Raw genomic sequence first — 27,569 nt, 5'->3', positions numbered from 1 at the left:
GAGCCAAGTTCAGCATCACCTTATCTCACCAGAAAACACTCATCCGCTCATGACTATTCTGTCTGTATTGCTACTAGACTATGCTGGGCTCCAAAGAAAACATTTCATGTAAGGCCAAGCCCCATCAAAGACATATTGAGAACAATATCCAGCACAACCACAGATCCGATGTGTGCTTTATCCCCAGGGTCACAACATGCCGATGTCATGCTAGTAGTGTAGCAGTAACACAGCCTATCTCAATATTTTATGCTTTTCATGTTTAATGCTTGTTTTGCACCACTGCTTTAGCAAAGCCAGTCAGTCAGAAAATTTTGTATTTGTATTGTATATAAAATTATTGTAGGGTACATGTTAGGAAAACAATGTACAGTGATGTATAATGTAAGTAATCTGCCACCAGATAAGGAAGAAACAGCTTCAATCAGGATCCTAGCTTTGATAGCTAGTGATGGTCAATAGTAAAACAAACAGGTTATTTAAAATTTGTCTACAAATGCATTTAGCCTCTTAATTCTGTCATTAATGTGCACCAGATTTATCTATTTAACTTTTTAAATAAACAAAATGTTCTTCTGGGTGGAGGGTCCAATACACTTCTCCAGGGTCTAAGGTCTACACACCACAGTCAAACAAAAGTCCTGTACGAAACATTGAATACCTTTAACTCCCTCAGGAATTTCTGCATTGTCTGAAAATGTGTGTTTCAGCTCTAAATGTTATCTCAACAAGCTAAAAACAAGCCCAAAAAACAGCAAGCACGACAAGTAAACCTCAGGATTTAGCAAGTCACCAGTTATGGCTACTATCAAGCTGGCAGTCTGGCCTATTTTTTAACTAAATATAAAAAATAAAAAACAAGGGTTTAAGAGATAAAAATAATCCTGTGGGAGGAAACTGGATTACCCGGAAGAAATCCACCAATCCCTCCCTGCACACAGAGATGAGAATCGAGCCTGGCCGGAAATTGAACCCGGACCCTGGAGGTGCAAGACGACAGTGCTAACCACACAACCACTGTGCCGCGACATAACATGCTATACAACAAAAAAAAAAGAAAAAAAAGCTAAAAAAAAAAAAAAGGAGAACCTTTTATAAAATAATACACAAGGACCAGAGGTTCACCGTGCCTCTGGTCCTGCAAGACGCAGATGCAGAAGGTGCACATAGATTCTGAAAACAGTAAAAGTAAACAGACAAATGCTGACATGGCAATCAGTTTTTCTATTCTTTTCTAAACTCTCATATAAGACTGTATAAAGCAAAAAAAATGTGATAATTTATTTATGAATAATAAAACATGTTTTTAAAATCTCCTCTGTGTGCTATAAAACTTTCATTTGCAGTACTGAACTTTGTAGCTTGTTAGCACAAGTGCTACCACTTACATAAGTAAGCATAAAGCCCTGACTCTGCATAATAAAGAAGCTCATTCATCATAAAATACTGCTTATATTACATGAGGTGAAAAACATTTAAAACTTAATCAAGCCCACAGATTCTCCTCTGAAAAAGAAGGTTCTTCATTATCTTGAATCAGGAGAGGCCACATGCATTTTAAAAGGGCCATGCTTCTCCTAATTGCCGTAAGACACAAAACAGTGAACAAAAGTGCAGGTCAACTTCATTACTCAAGCAATCGCAGCATACACCTGAAGTAAACACAGAATTTCAGCAAGCTCGGGTGATAAACAAACGGCATTAATTGAGCAAGGCAAAATCTAGAATCAGTAAATAGAAACTAAATGCTTTGTAATGAACTAGCTTAAACACAGATCAAACATGCTAAAATCTAAATGTGGTTTGAAAGTCCTCATTTTGTGTGTGTGAGCATGTGTGTGTGGTACATTTAAAATGCACAGTCAGTAATAATGTGAACACAAGAATGTACTGTAAGCTTTTAATTGGAGTCCATTGTGCCCATGTTTGCTGTCTGCACTGTGTTCTGGAAAAATGGAAATCAATGCTGATTCCATCCTAGACCTGACAATCGCAGCTAATGTCAAGGTTAAAATAATAATAATACAAGCTAGCATTCATACTCCCATGTTTAAGCAAGCCGAAGCTAGAACTTTCCCCATGTCTTTAAGAACTGAAAGACTCAAACACTTTCAGTTTTTGGTAAATTACAATGCTGATGGCCTGTGAATGTTAAACTGAAACATTACATTGTTTATAAATATGTGTATTACATAGAGTCATACAGCACATTGTATTTAGGCAGCTTTTTAAAGCTTAGCCATGAAAAATTTTGTTCCATTATAACTTACAGCTTTTCTTTCATGACATTTTCATGCAAAGCATTTGCATAGATCACACAAACACTGTTATTATTGAGCTTCATTTATCATTTTAAATGTTATAAATCTATTGAAAAAAATTAAACTCCAAGGCTCATTAAGGCAGCGTTATGTTTTATGTAGCAACAGAGTTTTATTTAGCTTTTTCCATTAAGATATAGACAGCACGATGGCTTAGTGCTTAGCACTGTCGCCTTGCACCTCCAGGGCCTGGGTTCGATTCTCGTCTGGGGTATGTGTGCATAGAGTTTTCATGTTCTCCCTTTGCTTGGTGGGATTCCTCAGAGTACTCCGGTTTCCTCCCACTGTCCAAAGCCATGCAGATTAGGCTAATTGGTGTTCATGAATGTGTGCGTGAATGTTGACCTGGGGGTCCCACCATAGTCATAAAATGGGAATAAACATAATGTTAACACCATTGCCCTCCACGCTTTCTAAATGGATAGATGGATTAAGTTTAAAGAACAATGCTAGTTTTAAGTAAGCCTCAAAGCAAACAAGGCTTGTGTTCAGCTAGCCCAACCCTCTTCCATTAAGGAAGGTCCCCTTTAAAAGATTTAGTATAGACATTGTTAGGACACCAGAATGAAGTACACACTGCTCTGATGTAAATTTCAGCAGAATCTGCAACAAAATACACAGAATTAGTGCCTCATTCAGCATTGTGAAGGCACTCGTGCCAGTTATTTTTCAAGTCAAGTTCCTAAAAGAAATCCCGACAGACCAGGTATTTATTTTACAGTAATAATTAGGGATTACACCGATTTTACCAGTGTTACCATTTCGTAAATAAATGGGCTGGTCGAATAGTTTAATCAAACCTTAAATTTTATTCACGATTAAAAATTTAAATAGGGATGAGTGGCTCAAACCCTTTTTATTTGCAGTACGAGAGGTCGCAAAAGCCTTACTTGTGTTCCCATGTAGGATGTGAAGGAAATTTTCACCTCCACCCAATTGACAAGACCTCACAGAGTTAAGATGAATTTAAGGGTTGACATGGGTATAATCAAGTGATCCTACAGCAATTGGAGCAGTCCCATGGTCTTGGACACCAAGGCTGAAAGGTTGGTCCATTTTGTGCAACGTCTACATTTTATACCTAGCAAATGCTCTACATTAACGAACTGCTTAACTGTATAAAAACTGGACACACCCTCTATGACATCACCCATACAAACAGCAGTTTAAAGCTTAAAATTTGTTGTATTTCTGTTAGGTATTTTAATATGGGGCTCTATGTGTATTGACTTACTTTTGTTTTTGCCCCTTCCTTTTATATAAAGCTGGTTTCACTTAAGGGGTAGTGCCAGATCCTCTTGACTCCAATATCCAGATAAAAAAAAGCTTTTACCACTCTGATTGGGTTATACCAGTGTCAAGCTTAGCATGTGCTTCACCTACATAAAACACTATGACTATGGTGCTATTTACTGTACACAACCACGTTTATTTCATGGGTGCATGAGTGAGGCATCAAATCAACCCACCCTCCATACGAGTAAAGACATGTTTATCTAGACTGACTAGATGATGATGTGCTTATGTTTATAAGGCAGGAGGGAATCATGTCTGGCATAATCAAATACTGCATTTGGGGGTAGAGCACAAAGAGGCATTACAACACTATTCCCACTTATGCCCCAGTACAGAGTACTGTAGTCAAAAAGAAAGAGAAACAATCAGGTTCTTGTAGTTAATTTCAACTTATATGAGTATATGCCCAGACACATTTATGAGATATTGGAAATAATACAGTATACTGATATTTCAAAAAACACTATTTTGGTCATATGCCAAAGGCTGAAGAAAATAAAGTCAGGACGAGACAAAAAAAAAATGAGAGTTTGATTGAAAAAACAATACCTGGCATAAGAGAATACTTCCAGATTGGAGATGGAAGAGTCTACAGAGCTGAGAAAAACCACCTCCTCTTCTTCCGTGATTTGATCGTTCCACCCCTGTTCTGACTTGGTGCTTGGAGTTTCTTGCTGTGCCTAAAGATCAACAAACCAAAACATCATCAGCTGCATATCAAAACATAACCTGAAACATCAAAACTACTTGAGCACAATGTCTCTCTAGAAGTAAGGAATAAAAACCTTGTACTCATCAATCCATGACAGCAGGCCATTGAACGTAAAGCTGGCCCAGTTTCCCCCATAGTAGTTTCTCCTGTAATGCATCAAATACATTTTTTTGTTTAGTTTTGATATGTATTAAAAATGTTCATGCATAGAAACCAATAAAATTCTGTAATGATTAAAGTATTTCAGCAGGGCAGGACTTTTACCATGACTGGTAAAACTGGTTTGTAAAAAATGGTTTTACATGTACATTGTAAAAACATCCCACTTGTGTCTACACTACATTACCTTCATGTAATATTTGAAAGTTTCTCATGACATGATTTTATACTTAACTCTTACATCTCAGCCTGGGAGACAAAACTAAACAAATGATATAATAAAAAGAGTTCCTCCATTATAATACTATTACGAGTAACACCTACAATATACTATGAATAACATATGTTCAGTTCCTTATTATAAGAAACATAGTTTCTAATAAACCAGTGGTTCCTAACTCTACTCCTGGAGGACTTGCCTGGAGGACATTTTCCTGCTGCACCACACACATAACTATTCAAAAATGGCTGTTAATTAGCTGATTAGTTAAAACTGCTAATGCTAAAATATGCAGGGTAGGGAGTCCTCCAGGAGAAGGGTTGGGAACGACTAAAATAGACAACCATATTTGTTAGTACACATTGACTTGGATGCCACCGGTCACAGAACAAACAAAAATCAATATCATATTTTAAAGATACAGCTCTCTGTTTGTAGCTGACACATTCTATAATCAGCTATGTAGAATCTGCTTTTCATGCTAAGGTTTTCCAAGGACTATAAAGGACCTGTCTGACTTTCGGTATAGTGGGCCATCCTATACAGTAGTCTCCTCATACACAGGTTATTTATTGGCAGGAAATGCCAATGAGATCACAGTGGTTGCAACAAATACCATCAGCCTCCAGTCTATTCAGAGCTGTCCTAACCAGCGACAAACTCCAAGACTCCAAGACGTACATCATCCTTGGGTTACATAGAAAAGATGCACCCAACAGTTCAAAACACAGGGTTTGTATAAACTTATTTTGTTGTCTACAAAGCACACAGTTTTTTTTTTTTTCACTAATTCTATATCTGTGTTGGCTAAATAAGCTTTTGTAGACCCTGCCTACTTGTATTCTGAAGAAAACAGAAAACTCTGTAAGGACCTCCAAGAACATGTACTGTATTCCAATTCAACAACCTTCAACTTTTTACTAACACGACTGGTGTTTTTAATATACACTGATTCATCATAACACCACATAAAATTCGCACATGAAGTAATTAATTATAAACTATACACTAGTAAACTGCTGGCAGGATCTCGGGAACCCAAGTCTTATATTTGTTCCATGGGTAAGAAAGGCTGCACAGGCCCAGCAGGCAAAAGGCCCAAAGCCGCTGACGCAGCCTCCAAATCCCCCGGGATTCTAATTCAGTTGCATACCTTTGGGATGCACCAGACAAACAAATCTGATCCATGCAGACAGCCCACAGCACAAAAAGAACCTGCTGCAAACATCCTGGTACAAGACACCATAGTACACTCCCAGAGATCTTAAGGAGTCATGGACTGAGCGGCCAGAGCTCCCCCGGTGAAATTAAACAATATTGGACATAACGTTTTGCCTCCTTCATTGCATTGGGCACATCATAGGGGGAGCTCTGTACAACTGCAACTAAACACGTCCTAGTCTGCATTGACTAATGTCCTATATATGCAGCCACCGATTTCTACTGGTAGCAAAACAGCCCTATTGGTGTAGTGTTCTTGGGTCTGAATGCCTCAAGTTTACTCCTTAAAGCACACTTCTGGTCAGAACTTTCCTAATAGGCTAGTAGATGTCAAGACAGCTGCAAACTTTAGTTGAAGGTGTCAATTTTGGTGCAAGGGCTTTTTTTTCTTGAATGCCAGCCGTTCATTCTGTACTGATATAAACTTTGCTTGACAACAGACAGTGACACTGATGTTCCAACTGCTTCCCGTTCATGGCAGGTTCGTGGGTTGTTCCTGACCGTTTGAACAGTAGGTGACAAACTGTTTGACTCTCCTTCTAAACCTTGGACTATGACTACACCTTACTGTTACTTAAATAAAACTTGTTTGAACTGACTTTGGAATCATCAGTTGCTTATACATCGTCTCTAGAGGCATTCCTGACATGTGTAAATCTAACTTTCTCACATCTGCCCTGAGCCCCCTTTGAACTGTGTGTTTGTCAACCCACTGAAAGCTTTCAAGCAAACGATTTTTATGTTGCACAGAAAAGCTACCAACTGGAGTCAATCATCATCACTGACAGGAGATACCCTGGACTTGAAAATTTAAAAAGTGTTTTTTTTTTTTTTTACAAAATGTACCATTTAAGTGGGTGTATGGATATTATTTGCTATTATTTGTCATTTTTTACAATTTCTACAAAATCTAAAATTTAAATGGGTAAAGGGGTACTATTTGACCCTCTAATTTTGAAGCTGTGGTAATCACACACTCACTCACTGTCTCAGCCTACCCCAGGAGACTTAGGGCACAAGCTAGACACCCTGGACGGGGTGCAAATGCATCAAATGGCACACAAACACACTACAACAAACAATTTGGGAAAGCCAATTAGCCTAATCTTTATGTCTTTTGCCTGAGAAGCAAACTTCATGCACACAGATGGAAGGTGGGAATCAAACCTGGAACCTAGAGATGCAAGGTGACAGCCCAGCTGTGTTCCAAATTCTTGGGACTATTCTCTATTAAAGATGTACTGTATGTTGGGTGTATGGATATTATTTGACCCTGTTTGTTCTCCCCCCAGAAAAAGGACAGGTTAAAGAAATCAGCTAAAGCCCAACATATTCATGGTGAGCGTGAGTAAACTTCAGACTGCACATAGTTTTAAAGAGTCTGACTTACCGGTCTAAGTGTAGAACTCTCTGTCCTACCCGTGAGCATGCAGCAGCAATGACAGATTCAGTAAGGCCTGAAATTAAATAAAGATAGCATGCATTGTCACTGAGTCTCAAGCTCACTCTCCTTTCTGACAAATTACAAAATGAAATGTTTAATTTGAACTTTGCCTTATGTTGCCAACCGGCCAAAGCATTCACAACTGCATGTGACTGTTAGAGACATGGCCAGAATATTGTTTAAAGAGTAAGAAAAATTATTAATGCCTTTATTTATTTCTACTATGAGTGAATAAGTAATTTAAAAGACCTTTGGTACGTCACAATGAAAATAATATTTAACATTCTTATTAAATAAATTATTCTCAATGACAATTTGCTCATACACAACTTACAGACCATCAAATACTCACACCAAACCTGCAGTTTCTTATCATAAAACTGATTAGGCTCACATGGCTAACGATGATATTACAATATTCTACCATGACCAATGATTTTAGACAAATCTTACCAAAAAATAGAATTCTTTTTAATTGAAAGTGTACAACATATTTTAATTTCACTATAATAAAAGTGTATAGTATTCCTACTCAAATAAATACAATTCTGGCATTCTGTAATACTGATACAATTTGAAATGCAAAACACTTAAAAGTACAACCCCTTATAAAGTATGGAAACTCTTACACTCAGATGATAAAACATGCATTAATATGAGTAAAATTTTAATTTGTAAATATTTATCTGTGGCCAAGCCTGAACTTAGCTGTTCTAGCTGATGTACATTTAAGGTCCGTTTCTTTAATTTTTCCAGTCCCATCAAAAATATCTTGTGCTACTTTGACCAAATAAATTATTCATTTATAAGCCAAATGTTAAGTAAGACAGGTTTGTGTATTTGTGTGTGAAAGAGAGCCTTAGTGAAACAACGTGCTGCACACAACTGAACAAATTGATGCCCATTTTAAATAATAAAAGTTACATTAATATGCGCCAGTCACTTGTTATATTGTAAAGGACCGCCACAAATAAGTCATGGTATGGGAAACACTGGATTGTGTTGTAGGAACTGTTTAAATAAGACTTAATCAGATACATTTTATTGTCAGTTTCTCATCAATTATTAATAATTAATCGACTACTGATTTTCAACATGTCCGACTGTCAGTAGGAAAGTATAGTCTGTAGTCTGTAGTCTCATCTAACAGAACAGACAGATGAGGGGGCAGGGCTGTTAGTAAATGGGTCTATTGAACCTACAACAAAAACACCTGTTGACTAACATGACTAACATTGGGCTGGTACAGTACCTACTGTAGCACACAGTCTTTAGCAGCAGATCCTTTAAGTATCGTGCAACACTTATCTAAAGTTTCTTGAAACCCTTTGCTAGGAAAAAATATGATGTCATGTGTTATTTCTTTATGTCTCAGAGAGCTAAATCCGTAGGCGGTGCATTTAAAAAGGGAGCCTTAATCGATGACTGTAAAACAGTGGGAAAAAGATGGCTATTCTTTTGCCTGTTTTTTGCTCCTTTATTGTTGGTTCAGAGACCATTTTGTGGTGCGGACACAATTGTGTAACAAATTTAGACCAGCATTTCTTCTTGTTCTTTTTCAACCTTCCAAACAACTGAACTGAATTTACCTTTTATGTTGACGAGTCTCTTTTGAAATGCCGAACTGAAAGATTTCATAAAACTAAATGCTAGCACATCCTATCACACTGCTAAGCTAAAAAAATCGCCAATTTGCTCTTGTGGCTTTTCTTCTGTGGTAATTAAACTGCCCGATTGTATAACAGAATGCTGATGTAGAACTGTGTAGAATATTTGGCTAAACTGAACACACGTGAGTGAGTTCAGGCTTATAGGGAGAGCACATCACTGTAAAGCAAATGGATGCGCTGGATAAATAAAAAAACAAAAACGTTATTGTGGACTGGAATGCGGCACAATCATTCTCTGATCTTGATTATCTTGTTTTCATAATCCTTGAAATGCAATTAACTGCACAGTCCTACAAGGGGACGTGGAAAACTATTTCGACAGCACATTTCGAGCATCCATGTTTTATCATTAGGGATTTAGGTTACGAATGGGACCCATACTCTGATCTGCACAGATAATTGGTGTTCTCGAAAATGGATAAACATAACTAATTTGTGGTATCAGATTCATGTCTCTTTGCTGAATGAGTATGTGTGGTGCCAGTCACTGAGTCTAAGACACGGTCAAGATGAGCGGGTGGGATTGTCTGTTCCGTTTTTTTTTTTTTATTCGCCTCTAATATCTCTAATAAGCACATGATACAATATATAATTTGATATGATAACTATTGATTTTCTGATCACGATATTCCATTGCAACCCTAATGGGAACACCCGGTTAAAACACATCTGACATCAGATCAAGGAAAGAAAAATATTTCTTAAGTTAATTTGTTTGCCCATATAAACAGCCAGCATGTGAATAAGCTCCTCAGGAGAAAAGCAATGGACTGAGCTGCTTCTGAATGTTGAACCAATATTACAGACATTTTAAAAAATGTAAATAACCTCTTGCCACCATCTTTAATGTAATTTTTCCTGTCTGATATTGATTTTTCCTCCCATTATGTTTGCTTAAGACAAACATTACCTGCTATAAAATACTGGTGCCACACAGAGATGCTTGGCAATAAATAATAGATCACGGCCGGCAGGACTCTGATGACTGAGCAAAGCCCTGAAATGCTTTCAGCGGGAATTGTACGAAATCATAAATCATTCTTCATTTTCAGAGAACATTCCAAAATGCATTCTATCTCTGCACCTTGAAAGTCATTTGGAGCGTTATTTATAGCCAGAGCTGAAAGACAAGGAGAGAAGGACAGAAAGAAGCATGGGAAGCTAGTTTCTTCACTCCTCCGCCCTGTTACTCGTGTTCCTGCTATCCATCTGCTTATTTCACCCAGTCAGGGCTTCCTCTTTTTTATCTGGAAAATGTGTGTTAACAAGGTTAGCTTCATTGCACGAATGAATGAAGTATTGTGCTAAAGGCCATATGTAGAGAAATATTTGTAATTAGCATTAAAGAACAAATGAATAGTCTATCCATCTATAACTGTGCTCTATCCTAACCATGGTAGTAGTAGAGATTACACAAATCCCAAACAGTTACTGGCAATATCATTATTAAATAAAGAAAAACCTTTGGCCCACAAATACTGCTACACCATACTGCTCTTCATAAATCTTGGTTTGTGCAGAGCAGCACTATCAAGCTGGAACAGATTTGGTCCTGTGATTGCCAGGGGGCTTTCAGATCACATGGAAACAACCCATCGTTACATGGACAGTTCAGGATGTTATAACAAGAGAAGACGATACTAACCCCGCAGTTAATAAACAAATTACAAACAATATAGAAAAAAATAAATAAATAAATAAACTTTAAAAAATAAAAACACTAACAATTGACCAGGTGGAGCACATTTAAAATTAAACAGCCTTTAAAGTAAAAACATCAAACAAATAATGCACGAATCTACAGCATATATTCCAGGGTTTGATAGACTTCCCATTAGTGAAGGTACAACAACTATTAAAGTAGACTCAAAGTCCAAGAAACAAGCAAGAGATTAAACCTTACTACGCCGCAACAAAGAATGTAATACTGAGTCCGATGAGGTGTTTAAAAAAAAACTGTCAGAACATGAAGGCCTAGCTTGTCTCCTCTTCTTCCTTCATTTCTAAATGCATTACTAGTATTCATTCTGAACAGTAGATTTTTAAAGATGCTTAAATAAACGTGTGTTAAGTGCCAGTGCTTTAACCTAATTATTCCCTTTAACATCACCCTTTCCTCACCTGCATGGCTAAGCTCTGGGTTTTTTTTTTACCTGCCAACATTTCACAATGAATGATGTAATGCGTGACCCCTCAACTTTTGCACTTTATTTACATCCTAAAGCCATATAAACTACCAGGCCTTGCTGCTGAACCATCGATACACACATGCTCGCACACACATACTGTACACACAGAGCAACCCGCTAAGCTTATTGAACATGTATTCATCCAAGGCCTTAAATATTTCCTCACAGGTTTTCATTGATGGGTTTAAAACACAAATTAAATCCTCTTGCAGGTTATCTGTACAGATGTATCACACACAGACAAGTAAAATTACCCAGCTTTCCACGTCTATGCACTCTTCAACTTGAATGGCATATACCAGGCAGACACATTAAGTCTGTCGAGTACTTGGCTTCCTACATCCTCTGCCATCTCGTCTTTTCTCCGCTTGCAGCACACACTCATCTCTGCCTATCTTGCCCAGATCTCCTCCTTTTAAGCTCTTCCACAAACTTAACCAGTGTTTCATTTAAGTGTTTAAGTAGTGTGGAAGGTGTCAAAAGCACTCCAGTTTACTGTGTGCCAGGTTTGACACGTGCAATCAGTTATTTGGTATTGTTTAAATGTGCTTGGTTTTAAAGTAAGAAAACTAATGTTATAAGAAACTGGGTACATTTAATTAATCATTAAACTTTGTCCTAAAGGATTAAAATTGTAACAAAATTGGAGAAAATGTAATATTGAATAAAATCGTTAAACTTGTACAATCAAATCACTTCGGTATCGTGATAATATCGTATCGGGAGGAGACTGGTGATTCCCATCCCCTCTGTATTAAGCTGTTTATAAAGCACAAAGTGTGTGTGTATATTATATATCTATCTCACCACAAAGTCTGTCAATCAAAAATTATATACAGATACAAATTCCAGCTTGTAATTCATTTTTCATTCATTATTTACAAGTCACACATTACGTCAATAAAAATATATCAATTCAACATCTTTTCATTGATGTCTTGGTGCGTCCCCCTGACAACTGGTCTCAATGTATCTGTTTTAATGAGTCGTGGTAAAATATCCACTAAACATCTACAAAAGTAGTAAGTTGCATATTGACCTGTCTGTACTGAAAATCCTGTGGACTGAAATCATGGCCAGGGTACACTCTTGATTTTTGTTCCATTAACAGTAGACACTATTTGATTCAGTTTAAAGTTGGACACTGTCTTTACTACTTCAAGTCTAAACTGCACAAGATTTATCAATCAGATAAATACTGTGATACTATACTGTGTAGATTAGATACTGTGCGATTTGTTCAATTGTTGATCGTTATTAAAATGTAAAACGAAGAAATATATGAATTCAAAAATTATATTCAAGTACATTACAATAGGTCTTCATATTAAGCTTCTGCTGTCCCATTGAGCTAAATCGAGTTGGATCTTTTAAAGTTATGGTGTAATTAGTACTAATTTAACCTGGCTAGGCATATAGCAGTTAAGAGTACAGCAAATTTGGGTTAGGCGTGCACAACCGTGTGGCAAGGATGCACAGTAATCAGCATTATAAGCATGCGTGTTTCTACACAGCAGTTGCCCGAGGCATAGTAGAAACATACAATGTGGCATGTGTTAAATTTTTTTAATTCAACAAATCAACCATCATTTAGCCTGTAACATCAACAGCTTGTATACAACTACACATGAGATATGAGTCGAAAACTAATCACTATTCGCATGAGCTAATAATTAACAGCAACTCACCTTTCAAATTAAATTGGTTCTATAAACAAATCATTAGTGTGACAGACACTGAACCTTCAGCAGAATATTGCAAAACAACTATGGTCGCACCAGAGGTGGGTAGTAATGGGTTACATTTACTTGAGGTAACTTTCGGCTGCTCCTGACAAGGGGTCGCCACAGCGGAATACCCAGAAAAATCCCCACTATGATACCCACTAAACCAAATTCAAATTTTATTTGTCACATACACAGTACGATATGCAGTGAAATGCTTAGACAACTGCTCGTGACCTTTAAATAAGACTATGAATAGCGAATAAAAATGAAAAATAAAATAAAAGGTAAATTTAACTAGGAAAGAATAAAATAAAATATAAAATTGAAATTAAAATAAAATAACTACAACAAAAATACACAATAGAGAAAATATATAAAGAATATATGAAGAAATATAGAACAATAGGAACAGCTGTACAAGTAGGTATATATTTATGTCATTTTTGTGTGGAATGAAGTTAGAATAAATGGTGGTAAAAAAAATGGTAAAAAAAAAAAAAAAAAAAAAAACTTATAAAAAAATGGCACAGGTTTTACGCCTAACCTCCCATTTTTTCCGGGCTTACTTTTGTTTGTGAAGAATAAACACTATTCTTACTCCGCTATATTCAGCTTCACTCGAGTCTCGACGCTACTTTTCGTACAATTTATTCTACACATTAGATATTCTTTTTTTGTCAGGGAAATGCAGCCGGTGGATCTACTATGTGACTGTGTTCCACCAATCAGATATAGCAACAATAATCACATGACTCTGTTTGACCAATCATCCGCAATAACAATTACCACATGTAGTCACATGACCACACACAAACTGGCAGCATAGCGGGAAAAAAATCTTCAGCCATGGTAGACAGAGAAAAATGGCAGAGGCATCTGTCGCCAATGCTACAACAGAAGAGGAGAAACACCACTGGCCTCATATAACAAACAAAAAACTTTCTTACACACAGTGCAAAAGAACAGCTTCATAATACGGTGTCTTCTCTGTCTGCCAAAATAGACAGACATTTCAGCATATAAAAGCCAGACTTCTAACCTGAGGAAAGGTAAGTTTAGCTGTTTTATTTATTGTTGCAATGTTAACATATATAATTAGCAAATAAGCCATAGGCTAAAATATAAGTTTCTTACATTTGTTCTACTGGTAAAGTTAGACCGCTTGTACATGTTTTAATGTTATTTTCTATGTGCTGAGCCATTTGGAGAGCAACTGAATATACAGTATATCTTACACTGGAAATAGTTTACACTGTTTCACCATACATATGTCACCTACAGTAGGGATTTGTTTTGAAAGCTTTATGTTGTGAAAAAGTGAAATTAGAAAATTTGTGTTTCTTGTTCATTCATTTGCTATTCTGTAAAGACATTTATTTTACTCATTTTATTATTTTATTTCATTACTTGTAAATGCCAGAATTTGTACTTTATTATTTTGTTTGGCTGCCTTTATAATTTAACAAAAAATAAATCAGACATTATTAGTCTTTTTACCAAATACTAATTTACTCTTATTTGAGTAATATTTTGGATGGCTACTTTTCACTTCTACTTGAGTAATATTGTTTTGAAGTACAGCTACTCTTACTTGAGTATAATTTTAGCTACTCCACCCACCTCTATACAGTGATAAATAAAGTGATTCATTAAATGGGAAACAAAGTGACGAGGATCGCACCACATAACACTATTCCAGCCAATCAGCAACAGAGGGTGTGTTCTTGCACATGCTCCAGAGGCTTCATGCACTTTCCTGCTTACCCTGATGCACCATCGTTCTAGAATAGAGTTAATCTGAACTCATCAGTCCACAGAAGAACCTTTTTCTATTGTTTCAAAGTCCAATCTTTATGCTCTCTTATGGACACAGCTGTTTAGTCTCAATGCTGGGAGTTCTGATCAGTGTTGATGTGGAAATGCTTTAACATTTACTATTTGGCACAGCTGCAACTTCAACTGTCATTTTTTTAAACTAATTTGTACAAACCGTTTAAGTGATCTCCATTTAAAAAAATTTTGGACCACATTTCTTCCATGATGCTGTAGATCCAAGTTTATTCGGGCTTATTTATTTATTTATTCACAGTAATGGCAGCATTTAAAAACTCAGCTCCAATATATAAAGTTGAGTCTCATGTTCCACTCAAATTTTATTAAAAACAATGCAACCTATTTATGACTTCATTCGATAAGGAATTTTTTAGTGTTTACAGTTAATTGTTTAAATAATTTTTATTTTACAGCTGACTGAATATTACTCTGAAAACTTCCTCACTACAGATATGCACCATAACATAATCTTTGACACTGTGTAGAAACTGAATAAGATGGACATATATATTTAGGTACAGGGTCACCACCAACCTAGCAACTACCTGGATCTGGTGGCTTTGCATAAATTCCTTTCAAAAGTGGGCCAGAGATCTTACTTTGTGCCCTTACAAACATGGCCTAATGATGTCACTCTTAGCCACATAGGTAGGTCCCCATCTTTTGCTTTCCTCCCTCCCAGTAGCAAAGAACAATGCACCCGTGCACGAGGGAGCAGCTTCAGCTGGCCAGGGGATCTGGCTCCGTTTTCATGCACTCCAAATAAGGACACTACTCAGAATGAGGACAGCATTTCCTGGGGTAGTTACATTAATATATTACGCTGTTTTTCAAACAAGGAGGTTACGTGGGTCCTATAGACATGGACTTGGACATTTGTGATTCCTAAAGTGGATTGTGGAGAATACTAGAGGATTCTTGAAAATAATTAGTGCAGTACATTCTAGCACAGTAAAAACTAGGGCAGGTGAGTGTTGGTCACTCTTGTTAACCTTGTAAAGTAGAGCTGGATAGCATTTGAAAAGAAAATGCAAAATACTTACTACTATGAAACTTAGTTTAAACCTTTATTTTTTAATTTGTGCAAAAAACACAAAAACCCTTACATGTCAATTACCAAGATGTTTTTGTTTGGGGTTAAACTTGGATCTTGGAGCTGTGATGCAGCAAAGACTACCACCAGACCACCATGATTTAAACAAATGAGTGTAATGAGAAAAACTTACATTTCATACTGTAAGTGAGTAAAACATTTTAAATTTTAAATACACTAAAAAAAAAAAAAAAAAGACACCAGCATATGGTCATTACTGGTTTGTTTATACTATAAACATTTTTTTGCCTTTCAAACTTACAGACAAAAATAAATTTTTAGGCACTCATGATTTGGTGAGAAAATGCATATGGGAAAAGATCATTCTAAGCATGCAGTCATTTGAAGCTGTGATTTTATTCCTTGTATTACTAAGAGGTACTCGGGTTTAATACATTGTCTTATCATCTTTAAATATACAGTGAAACCTTGGATTACAAGCATACAGTAATTCGTTCCAGAAGCGGGCTTGTGTTCCAAAACACTCTAAACCAAACTGAATTTTCCCATAAGAAATAAACGAAACTCAAATTATTCGTTCCACAGCCCAAAAAAATTAAAACATAAAAATAATTAACCCAAAATATAAAGTTAAAATAAAACAAATGAATCTGCACTTTACCTTTAAAAAAAACTGCAACAGAGCAGTGTTTGTGTACAGCAGAGAGAAATAGTGTATTTGTGTCTGTAAATGCAAAAGTAGGAGGGGTCTGTCTCTGTGTGTGTGTGTGTGTGTGTGTGTGTGTGTGTGTGTGTATGTGTGTGTATGTATGTGTGTGGCACGGTGTCCAATGACTCGCACACACACAGACACAAAGAGCAGGCTAAGCTTTGAGCAGAGACTAGAGAAAATGGATCTTTAACCTCTCTAATGAGACCTGCTTTTGCTTAACACGCGCGCTGTACACACACATACAGTCATATGTAAAAAAAATATATATGTAAAAAATTTTTTTTTTTTTTTACACGTACATACGTGGTCACAGTGTTATAGTAAACAGTACATGCGTGCACAGATGTTGATTATACCAGTAAGAGGTGCGCACTAAGACCCAGCAGGGTTCCGCAGCGCAAGAGAGAAAAACTATTGGCTTAATTGTAATCACGTGACACTCGGCGTCAAAACAAGAAGCACATGCGTAATACATGATATTCGGTACTCGCAAACCAAGACTTGTTCGTTTTCCAGGTCAAAATTTATTAAAAATCTTTGCTTTTCTTGCGGAATACTCACAAACTGTGTTACTCGCAATCCAAGGTTCCATTGTACTCTTTAAATACAGTCCCTTGCCGTGGATGGAAACTGATTTCTGAAATGATTTGAAAAGTTTCCAATTTTTTTTTTTTTTTTTTTTACAAATATTTGAAAAGTGTGGTGTGCATTAGTTTTCAGTCCCCCTTTACTTTGCAGAACCACCTTGCTCTGCATTTACAGCTGTAGGTCTTTTGAGGTATATCTTTACCAGCTTTAAACATCTAGAAAGTGAAATATTCGTTTTTGCAAAATAGCTCAAGTTCACTCATATTAAATGGAGAGTGTCTGAACAACTATCAAGTCTTGAAACAGATTCTCAATAGATTTTTGTCTGACTGGGCCATTATAACCAATTAAAATGCTTAGACTTTCCACTGTAGCAATGGCTGTATGTTTAGGGTTGTCCTGATGGAAGATGAACCTCCACCCCAGTCTCAAGTCTTTTGCAAACTCTAACAGGTTTTCTTCTAAAATTGCCCTGTATGATGTGCAGTGTTAGTTTTCCACCACACATAGCATTTTGTATTTAGGTCAAAAAGTTACATTTTGGTCTCATCCGACCGAAGCACCTTCTTCCACATGTTTGCAGTTACATCGATGTCTTGGTAGGTCTGCAGTTCTGCCCCTTGAAATGTTCAAAGCTTGGGATTTTTTTATAACCTAACCCTGCTTCGACACAACTTTATCCCTGATCTGTCTTAGTGTACTTGGACTACATGATGCTGTTGTTTGTTCACCAGTTCAATCAATCAAGAATGTAAAATAAAAAATAAAATAATAAACATTTATCCAAAGGGGGCAATTTAAGGCACACGGAGTAGTACAGAAAAACAGTAAACCACTGAACACAACCACTGAACACAACCATTGATGTCACAAAACATCTGCATTCATAAATTACACACAGGTGACTCTACTTACTGGATTTTAGTTAAACAGCTAGAGTAAAAGGAGGTGAATTTTTGTTGTTGTTACTCATTCTCAGTGTCATTATTTTTAACTTAGGAAGTTTAGCCCAGAATAATGTCTAGATAGACAGATAGAAAACAGCTGAAAGTGCTGTTACACCATTATGTGATAGTTATCTGTATGATTATGATGATTAACTGTGGCAAAACACATGTTTAAGGCTCACGTTCATGCTCTAGGACTGGCACTCAGGTAAGAAGCTAACCACAGATCACAGATGAGACTGAATTCTTTTAAATCAATCATAACACAGAAGGCAGAATTTGTTAAGAATTTGTTAAGAATGAACACAATGCTGTACTTCAAAACACAGGTTTTTTTTTTCCTTTAAAAGCCTGCCCTGTTGATCAGGCTCAATCACAGCTGATTCTTTAGTTTATCACTACACTGCCAAGATAGCACGGGCATCTCTGTTCTTGTGCAAACAAAATTTCATCTCAATACTTTGTTATATACCCTTTGAGGATTTAAGTCCCTGGCAGTGCAGTGTGTTACTGATGGTAGCCTTTGTTACTTTGGTCCCAGCTCTTTGCAGGTTATTCACTAGGTCCCCCAAGTAGTGGGATTTTTGCTCACAGTTCTTGTGATCTTTTTGACCCCACGAGGTGAAATCTTGTGTGAAGCCCCAGATCGAGGCAGATTATCAGTGGTCTTGTATGTCTTCTATTTTCTAACAATTGCTCCCACAGTTGATTTCTTTACTCCAAGCTGCTTACCTATTGCAGATTCAGTCTTTCCAGCCTGGTGCAGGTCTACAATTTTGTTTTTGGTGTCCTTTGACAGCTCTTTGGTCTTGACCATAGTGGAGTTTGGAGTGTGACTGAGGTTCTGGACAGGTGTCTTTTATACTGATAACAGATGCCATTAATACAGGTAACAAGTGGAGGACAGAAGAGCATCTTAAAGAAGAAGTTACAGGTCTGTGAGAGCCAGAAATCTTGCTCGTTTGTAAGTGACCAAATACTTATTTTCCACCATAATTTGCAAATAAATTCTTTAAAAATACTACAGTGTGATTTTCTGGGTTTTTTTTTCTTATTTTGTCCCGCATAATTGAGGTATACCTATAATGTAAATTGCAGGCCTCTCTGATTTTTTTAGGTGGAAAAACTTGCACAATTGGTGGCTGACTAAATACTTTTTTGCCCCACTGTGTGTGTGTGTGTGTGTGTGTGTGTGTGTGTGTGTGTATATATATATATATATATATACACAGTGGTGTGGAAAAACTATTTGCCCCCTTCCTGATTTCTTATTCTTTTGCATGTTTGTCACAAAAAATGTTTCTGATCATCAAACACATTTAACTATTAGTCAAAGATAACACAAGTAAACACTAAATGCAGTTTTTAAATGATGGGTTTTATTATTTAGGGAGAAAAAAAATCCAAACCTACATGGCCCTGTGTGAAAAAGTAATTGCCCCCTGAACCTAATAACTGGTTGGGCCACCCTTAGCAGCAATAACTGCAATCAAGCGTTTGCGATAACTCGCAAAGAGTCTTTTACAGCGCTCAGGAGGAATTTTGGCCCACTCATCTTTGCAGAATTGTTGTAATTCAGCTTTATTTTAGGGTTTTCTAGCATGAACCGCCTTTTTAAGGTCATGCCACAACATCTCAATAGGATTCAGGTCAGGACTTTGACTAGGCCACTCCAAAGTCTATATTTTGTTTTTCTTCAGCCATTCAGAGGTGGATTTGCTGGTGTGTTTTGGGTCATTGTCCTGCTGCAGCACCCAAGATCGCTTCAGCTTGAGTTGACGAACTGATGGCCGGACATTCTCCTTCAGGATTTTTTGGTAGACAGTAGAATTCATGGTTCCATCTATCACATCAAGCCTTCCAGGTCCTGAAGCCGCAAAACAACCCCAGACCATCACACTACCACCACCATATTTTACTGTTGGTATGATGTTCTTTTTCTGAAATGCTGTGTTACTTTTATGCCAGATGTAACGGGACACGCACCTTCCAAAAAGTTCAACTTTTGTCTCGTCGGTCCACAAGGTATTTTCCCAAAAGTCTTGGCAATCATTGAGATGTTTTTTAGCAAAATTAAGACGAGCCTTAATGTTCTTTTTGCTTAAAAGTAATTTGCGCCTTGGAAATCTGCCATGCAGGCCGTTTTTGCCCAGTCTCTTTCTTATGGTGGAGTCGTGAACACTGACCTTAATTGAGGCAAGTGAGGCCTGCAGTTCTTTAGATGTTGTCCTGGGGTCTTTTGTGGCCTCTCGGATGAGTTGTCTCTGCGCTCTTGGGGTAATTTTGGCCGGCCGGCCACTCCTGGGAAGGTTCACCACTGTTCCATGTTTTTGCCATTTGTGGATAATGGCTCTCACTGTGGTTCGTTGGAGTCCCAAAGCTTTAGAAATGGCTTTATAACCTTTACCAGACTGATAGATCTCAATTACTTTTGTTCTCATTTGTTCCTGAATTTCTTTGGATCTTGGCATGATGTCTAGCTTTTGAGGTGCTTTTGGTCTACTTCTCTGTGTCAGGTAGCTCCTATTTAAGTGATTTCCTGATTGAAACAGGTGTGGCAGTAATCAGGCCTGGGGGTGACTACAGAAATTGAACTCAGGTGTGATAAACCACAGTTAAGTTATTTTTTAACAAGGGGGGCAATTACTTTTTCACACAGGGCCATGTAGGTTTGGATTTTTTTTTCTCCCTAAATAATAAAAACCATCATTTAAAAACTGCATTTTGTGTTCAATTATGTTATCTTTGACTAATAGCTAACGGTTTTTGATGAGCAGAAACATTTAAGTGTGACAAACATGCAAAAGAATAAGAAATCAGGAAGGGGGCAAATAGTTTTTCACACCACTGTATATATATATATATATATATATATATATATATATATATATAAATATATTAAATATATATATATATATATATAAAAAACACACACACACACACACACACTACACTACCGTTCAAAAGGTTGGGGTCACTTTCTAACTCCATGATTGTTCCATGATTTTTATTTCTTTCTATATGTAAAAGAATTTTGAATGCGTCCAAAAAATGCATTAATCTCCTTTAAACAGTTAATGGTGAGATGTATCTGCTACTTATGCTCTGTAAAGACTTCATAACGCCTCTAATCTGAGGTGCTGTTAATTGGTCATTTTTCAGGCTGATAACTCTAAATGAACTTCTGGTCTGCAGCAGAGGTAGGTTTTGGTCTCGACCGCCTGGGAGGCCTTCATGAGAGCTTCATTATGGTGCCTGACGGATTTTGCAAATGCACTTGACAATACTAATCTTACAAGAACTATTACAGAAAGGCTGACCTCTGTGTCTTGAAATAACAACTAACTGTTGTTTTTGTGGTTGTTACGTAATTACCTAATTCCATATGTGTTATTTTATAGTTTTAAAAACCCCAGTATTGTTGTAGAATGTAGAAAATAAATCACTGAACAAAAACAAAGAAATTTGCAAGTGACCCTAAACTTTTTAACAGTAGTGTGTGTACACACACACAGTAGTTGGTGTTACAATGGCACCTGGACATGGGTGGGATATATTAGGCAATTTTTTTCCATTGGAATCAGAAAAATGGCCAAGCAAAAGTGCTACAAGGAAGGAAAAAGGGAGGGACTGAGTTATGGGCAACCAAGGCTCACTGTTAAACATGTTAATAAAGGCTGGTCTGTGTGGTCCAGTCTGGTCTGATAGAAGAGTAACTGTAGCTCAAATTGCAAAAAAAAAATAATAATAATAATGCTGGTTTCAATAGAAAGGCATCAAATCACCCAGTCCAGTTTTGGTGGCAAAAGGGGTGGGGGCTTACTCAATATTAAACAGGTGGTCATAATGCTAGAACTGATCAGTGTGTTGGATTTTGAAGAAAAAAAAATCCTAAAATATAATTATTGCTACACAAAAGGCAGGGTAGACTCTGAACGGGGTGCCAATCGCAGGGCACCACTGGTCATACAGTCACAGTGTATGTGCAACATGTATGAAACAAAAGATAAATTCCACAAATTGGTAATTTATGCTGCACACCAATCATGATTTAATCCTCACCTAATGTCCGCAAGGGGCGCTAAACTGGAAAGTGGTCCATTAGTGTTAGGACGTGCACTTCGCTATACAGTCACTGATCTAGGCGTGTACTTACACCGCTGGGTACAAGAGAATTAGGTCTCTTTTTTGGATTTTTCCCATTGCTGACAAAATCCGTCCACTCCTACAGGTTTCCTAAAACCGTCCAGCTTCATTATGTGCAGCGAAGAAATGTCTGAACTAACTAGCAAACACAACCCACTTGACGTCACATAATAAAATCTATTACTAGCCAATAAATTAGGATGGTCGCGTTTGACACTTGTCGATTCAATACAAATACCCTGAATTTTTTTGTTTTGTGATGTCGTATCCCACAATGTCACGAAGATCATATTTTCCTCTGTCAGCATCACGTAACATGAATTATTTCGTTTTCTAAATAGCATTAGCATTAGCTAGCAACCCAGTGTAGACATACCGATAACGTAGCGCGTTGTCGTCGGTTTTAGGATTACAACAATATTTATATTAAAAGCACGTGGTATAGATCTTTGGCAAAAATTACAGTGATGTATGTTCACTGAAAACGCTTTCCTACCTGTCCCGAGGATGATAATGTCAAATTCAGATGGGAGGTTGTCGGCTGCCATGGTTTAGCTGAAACAGTCACGTGACACAACAGAGTTACGCGGAAGCCCTCTGTCCCTGATTTAAATGACGTTTAGTTATAAAGCGCAGTTTACACAAAACAGAGCAAAATGATGTACACAAGCTAGAGAAAAAACAAGAAAAAGATTTCAGAAATGTATTCAAATACAAACTCATAAACGTAAAATATAAATGAAAATGCACATCTTGTATTACCATATACCAAACTTCTATCCATAGACCAAAGACACATTACTGTATGATAATAAAGCTGACTAGCTGATGATCTGAAAGACCTTGAGGTAGTGTGGTGGCATCAGTTCTAAATCCAGTTTTTAATCCAGGTAATGTCTTAAAAGCAAACAACATAACCTTCAACTTAATTTGTGGGAGACATGACTGACTGAGTTCTTTGTAAAGAGAGTTAGAATAGTTAATATAAGATACAGAATAAAATGAAGGCACAAATTATATCCATGCCCTTAAATGTTAAAAGCTCGAGGGTGGGAAAAGCTTGTATTTATGACAGATTTCATTTATTTCTCATATTTTAAGTTAAACGTTAAAAACGTGTGAGATTTTATTATATGTTAAAAAATACTTTCACTTTATTTTCACCACAAATAATTTATGCATTTAGTATGGTGGGCTTAAATACTACATCTGTACAGTAAGTAACGGTCCATCCATCTATTTAACTTATCAGATTTAGGGTTTATCTATTATCTATCTATATCTGTCTATCTATCTATCTATCTATCTATCTATCTATCTATCTATATTTTGAGTGTGCAATTGAAATCTACTTCGTAAACGCAATCTCAAACTTTCATTCCATGCATTTTAACCACGTTAAAATATCAGTTAATTTCAAAATTCAACAGATGTCATTGTACATTTTTTAAAACTCACTTATAAGTGTGCAATTAAATTCCACACTAAGTCACAGGCACATCTACTTTTAAAACTCAGTCTGTGATACAAAAGTTTTAAAAGAGATAAATAAATTCTATATTGCAAATTTGATAGCAGCTGTAAAATCATCTATTTAAAAAAAACTTACACAACAGGATGGACAGAACTGAACAAAGTTTTACAGTAGTCACAGACCCGTACCTAGACCAACACTTCAAGAAATTAACAAAAAAAGGCCCTAAATGAGCTCCACAACTGGCCACACAATCCCTACTATAGCAGAATTGTATTCTTGAGGTTTTACATTATTTACAGGATGGGTGAAAATTTACTTTAATATAATATTTAATGGCTATAGAACTTGTAGTATCACTGGAGTCATGATGAAAACAGTCTCTAAATAGACGATAGTAAATAGGATTTCATGTTTCCTACATTATTAGCACATGCATCGGCTACGAGAGACAGCACATGCAACATAAACAAAGATGGTGACCGCTTGACTGTTAAGCAGCATCCATTGCTCTTGTGCAAAGATCTCTTCATACAGTTAAAGAAAGGATTGCAACACTAAGTCCAGAGACAAATAAAAACAAAAAACAATGAATAAATTGTTATGCAAAGCTAATGACCACAGGCTGATGCAAGAAGACGTGGCCGGTGCCAACGCTAAAATTTAAAGATTTTTTTTAACTTCAATTACCAATTTTTAATAGCAAGTTACTTTCCACTCACCCTGTATAAGAAGGAATGGGCAATCCAGAGGTCAGAAGACAAAAGCGTATTCTGGTACAGTATCTGTGTGGAGGGTTAATCAAAAATATTAAGGAGCTCTACACTTACAGAAATTTTTGTCCTGAGCTGCATGGTGTACACAACTGAATAGATCTATTTAGTTGTATAGATAATAAGAAAATAAGAAAGCCGGAATAAATAAAAAAAGCAGAAATAAATACAGGCAGAACATTTATTAATGAAAGAGACTTAGGGGCACTGTCATTCTACTTGTATTTAGTTTCTAATAAGTGAAATCAAGTGGGGTAACTGTCATTCAACAGTTTTTCAAATTTATGTTTAAAATTATCTTCGTTGTGAAAAATACTCTCCCGGTATAAAAGATCAGCGTTTCATGAAAACAGTTCATTCTTATTTAAGTTCAGTTTATAACCTGATATTTGCCAAAAATGCTGTAGTAGCTTGGGAAAAGAAAGTTAAAAGTAGATTACTTGCATGTAATATAAAGTTTTGCTCTATGCCACTTTTTGGTATGCCCAGTATATTATGGTTACCCCATATAGCTACAGTATGTACAGCAGTTCAGTTGCCAGTATGAATGGAAGTGGGGCACCCATGTGATGTTCCACCATGTAAGTTAAATGGTAAGGCTTACAGCTGAGATTTACAAATAGTGAAGCTTAACCGATGAAATAATTTTTTCTCTGAACAGGAAATGCAGTCCCACCATATCAAATGCTTTTTCTGCATCCATAGGGAGGAGACACATTGATTCACATCAGGAGGAGAGTATGTAATATTGTGTAGATCTCAAATATTTAAAAATAAATGGGAATGTTTGACAAATCCTGCTCATAAATCCTTGATCTAAAATTATGACAGTTTTTAGGATGTCCTCAAGCAGACAGACTAAGACTTTGACTAGTATTTTATAACTACTACATTCAGTAAAGATATTGGTCTGTATAAACCATGGTCTTTAGGCTCTCTGTTTTAAAGGCCTGTTAAGTAATCCTATTGCCAGTGGTCCTGCATATTTGACTGCTGGTGTTGGAGATAACAGACTCATTGGACAGTCTACCTAAATTTGGTGATTTTCCAGACTGTAAATGACTGGGAACGCAAAAAACATAGAATTATAAATTCTTAACTTAAAGGTATCATTCATAATGTTATGATCTATTAACCAAGTTATGTTTATTTTGCTTCTCCATTATTCTTCTTGTTATTAAAGGCCTCCCCTTTAGTTAAAATAAAGCATACAGATTTGATCAAATGTAATGTAGACAACCTCGTCATCCACCAGCAGAAGTGGATTAAGTTGGCAGTTTATCCTAGCAGTTCTCCCACTAGGTTGATTTTAATGCTAGCAGTGCATGTCCAATGTAACTATGACTTGATATTCTCTTGACCAAATAAACGAGGGTAATTTACGATCAGTACCAAAGTAATCCATTCTGCTATATGTATGGTGTATGTGGATTAAAAACAACTCAATTCAATTCAGTTTTTACTTATATAGTGCTTTTAACAATGATTATTGTCACAAAGCTGCTTTACAGAATTAAATAAAAATATATAGATAGTATGAAAGTATGAAATGATATACACTACATGTCGTACGTTACATCCTGGACCATTGCACAAAGACACTTTAATAACTTTGCACACCTACCTTCACAACTACACTACATTTTACAGTTTTACGTTTACATCCTGGACCAGTGCACAAAGACACTTTAATAACCTCTGCACTAAGACACTTTGTTCCATGCATATTTGCACACACCGTACAGTATATTTCAATTTGCACAGTATATTTCTATTTTGTACATCCTATTTCTATTTTTATTTTTAGTTCTATTTTTTCATAGCACATTTCTATTTTTATTTTTAGTTCTATTTTTCCTAGTTTAATTTAATTTTGTAATTTAATTTCTATCGTATTTCTTTTATTCATATTTATTTCTTATTTGTAAAATTTAACTCTCTTTTAGGGTCAATGGCAGTCGTATAATGCATTTCACTACATTTCGTACTGTGTATGTTTGTGTATGTGACAAATAAAATTTGAATTTGAATTTGAATTTGATTTGTTTTAGAATATAACATGAACTGATTAGCAAGCTGAGGGTGATGGTGTCAAGGAAAAACTCCCTGAGATGGCAATAGGAAATGGCGGTTCCCATAATTCCTACTACACTTTCTAATCTATGAAGGAGAATACTTCGATCAAAGGTTTTAAAAGCTACACTGAGGTCAAGTTTCACAAGTAAAGAGACACAAACCTGATCAGAGGCCAATAGGAGGTAATTTACTACTTTAACAAGCGCTGTCTCTGTGCTATGAAGAGGTCTAAATTCTGACTTATACAGTTCATGTATGTTATTCCTATGTACCACTAGTCCCTGGTGGTCTAGTGGCTAGGATTCGGCGCTCTCACCGCCGCGGCCCGGGTTCGATTCCTGGTCAGGGAAGTTAAGTTTTTACAAAGCTTAAAATGGCCCAGCACCCACTTACCTCTCTGCGCTAATTACACCACGCACTGCACCACGTTCCCTCCGATCCTCCAGCACTGCTCGCCTCATCCCACCATCTCTCAGGGATCGAGGGCGGCATTCATCCAGCCTCTTTTCTGTTCTGGCACCTAGGTGGTGGAATGAACTTCCTCTAGATGTCCGTACATCAGAGACTTTGACTATCTTTAAACGACGACTCAAGACTCATCTGTTTCTCCAGTACTTGGACTAACCTCCCCCCCCGAAAAAAAAAAAAAAAAAAAAACTCTTCTTAGTTGTGTTGGACTAATGGCACTTAGTTATTAACCTAGTTAACCCAGTGTAAGTATGTATCCAATAATGTAAACATTAAAGCACTTTTTGTAAGTCGCTCTGGATAAGAGCGTCTGCCAAATGCCTAAATGTAAATGTAAATTTAAATGTAGATATGGGCAAAGCAGCAGTGCTAAAACCTTTTTCAGGATCTTGGGGACGTCCTTGCTCAGTGAAGATTTAACTACAAACCCGATTCCAAAAAAGTTGGGACACTGTTTAAATAAAATAATAAAAACAGAATGCAATGATGTGAAAGTTTCACATTTCAATATTTTACTCAAAATACAACATAGATGACAT

At 36.6% G+C, this 27,569-nt stretch overlaps 1 protein-coding gene and 1 non-coding gene across 2 annotated transcripts in view; one reads left to right on the top strand and one right to left on the bottom strand.

The window, feature by feature from the left end:
* The window catches only part of chm (CHM Rab escort protein), a 59,308-nt gene extending 36,499 nt beyond the window's left edge, over positions 1 to 22,809 (bottom strand). The window contains exons 1-4 of the mRNA XM_053478926.1: positions 22,736 to 22,809; positions 7,320 to 7,386; positions 4,403 to 4,475; positions 4,167 to 4,297 (exon numbers count right to left, since the gene is read on the bottom strand). Of these exons, the coding sequence (XP_053334901.1) occupies positions 4,167 to 4,297; positions 4,403 to 4,475; positions 7,320 to 7,386; positions 22,736 to 22,787 (323 nt within the window). The 5' untranslated portion in view covers positions 22,788 to 22,809. The remainder of the gene's footprint in view (positions 1 to 4,166; positions 4,298 to 4,402; positions 4,476 to 7,319; positions 7,387 to 22,735) is intronic.
* Positions 22,810 to 26,840: 4,031 nt separating this feature from the next.
* On the top strand, positions 26,841 to 26,912 carry trnae-cuc (transfer RNA glutamic acid (anticodon CUC)). The gene has a single exon. It is a non-coding gene; the product is annotated as a tRNA-Glu (tRNA).
* Positions 26,913 to 27,569: the final 657 nt, after the last annotated feature.

The sequence above is a fragment of the Clarias gariepinus genome, chromosome 19 (assembly GCF_024256425.1).
Source record: "Clarias gariepinus isolate MV-2021 ecotype Netherlands chromosome 19, CGAR_prim_01v2, whole genome shotgun sequence".
NCBI lineage: Eukaryota > Metazoa > Chordata > Actinopteri > Siluriformes > Clariidae > Clarias > Clarias gariepinus.
The sequence above is the reverse complement of the archived record's forward strand: the minus strand, read 5'-3'. Positions and strand labels throughout refer to the sequence as shown.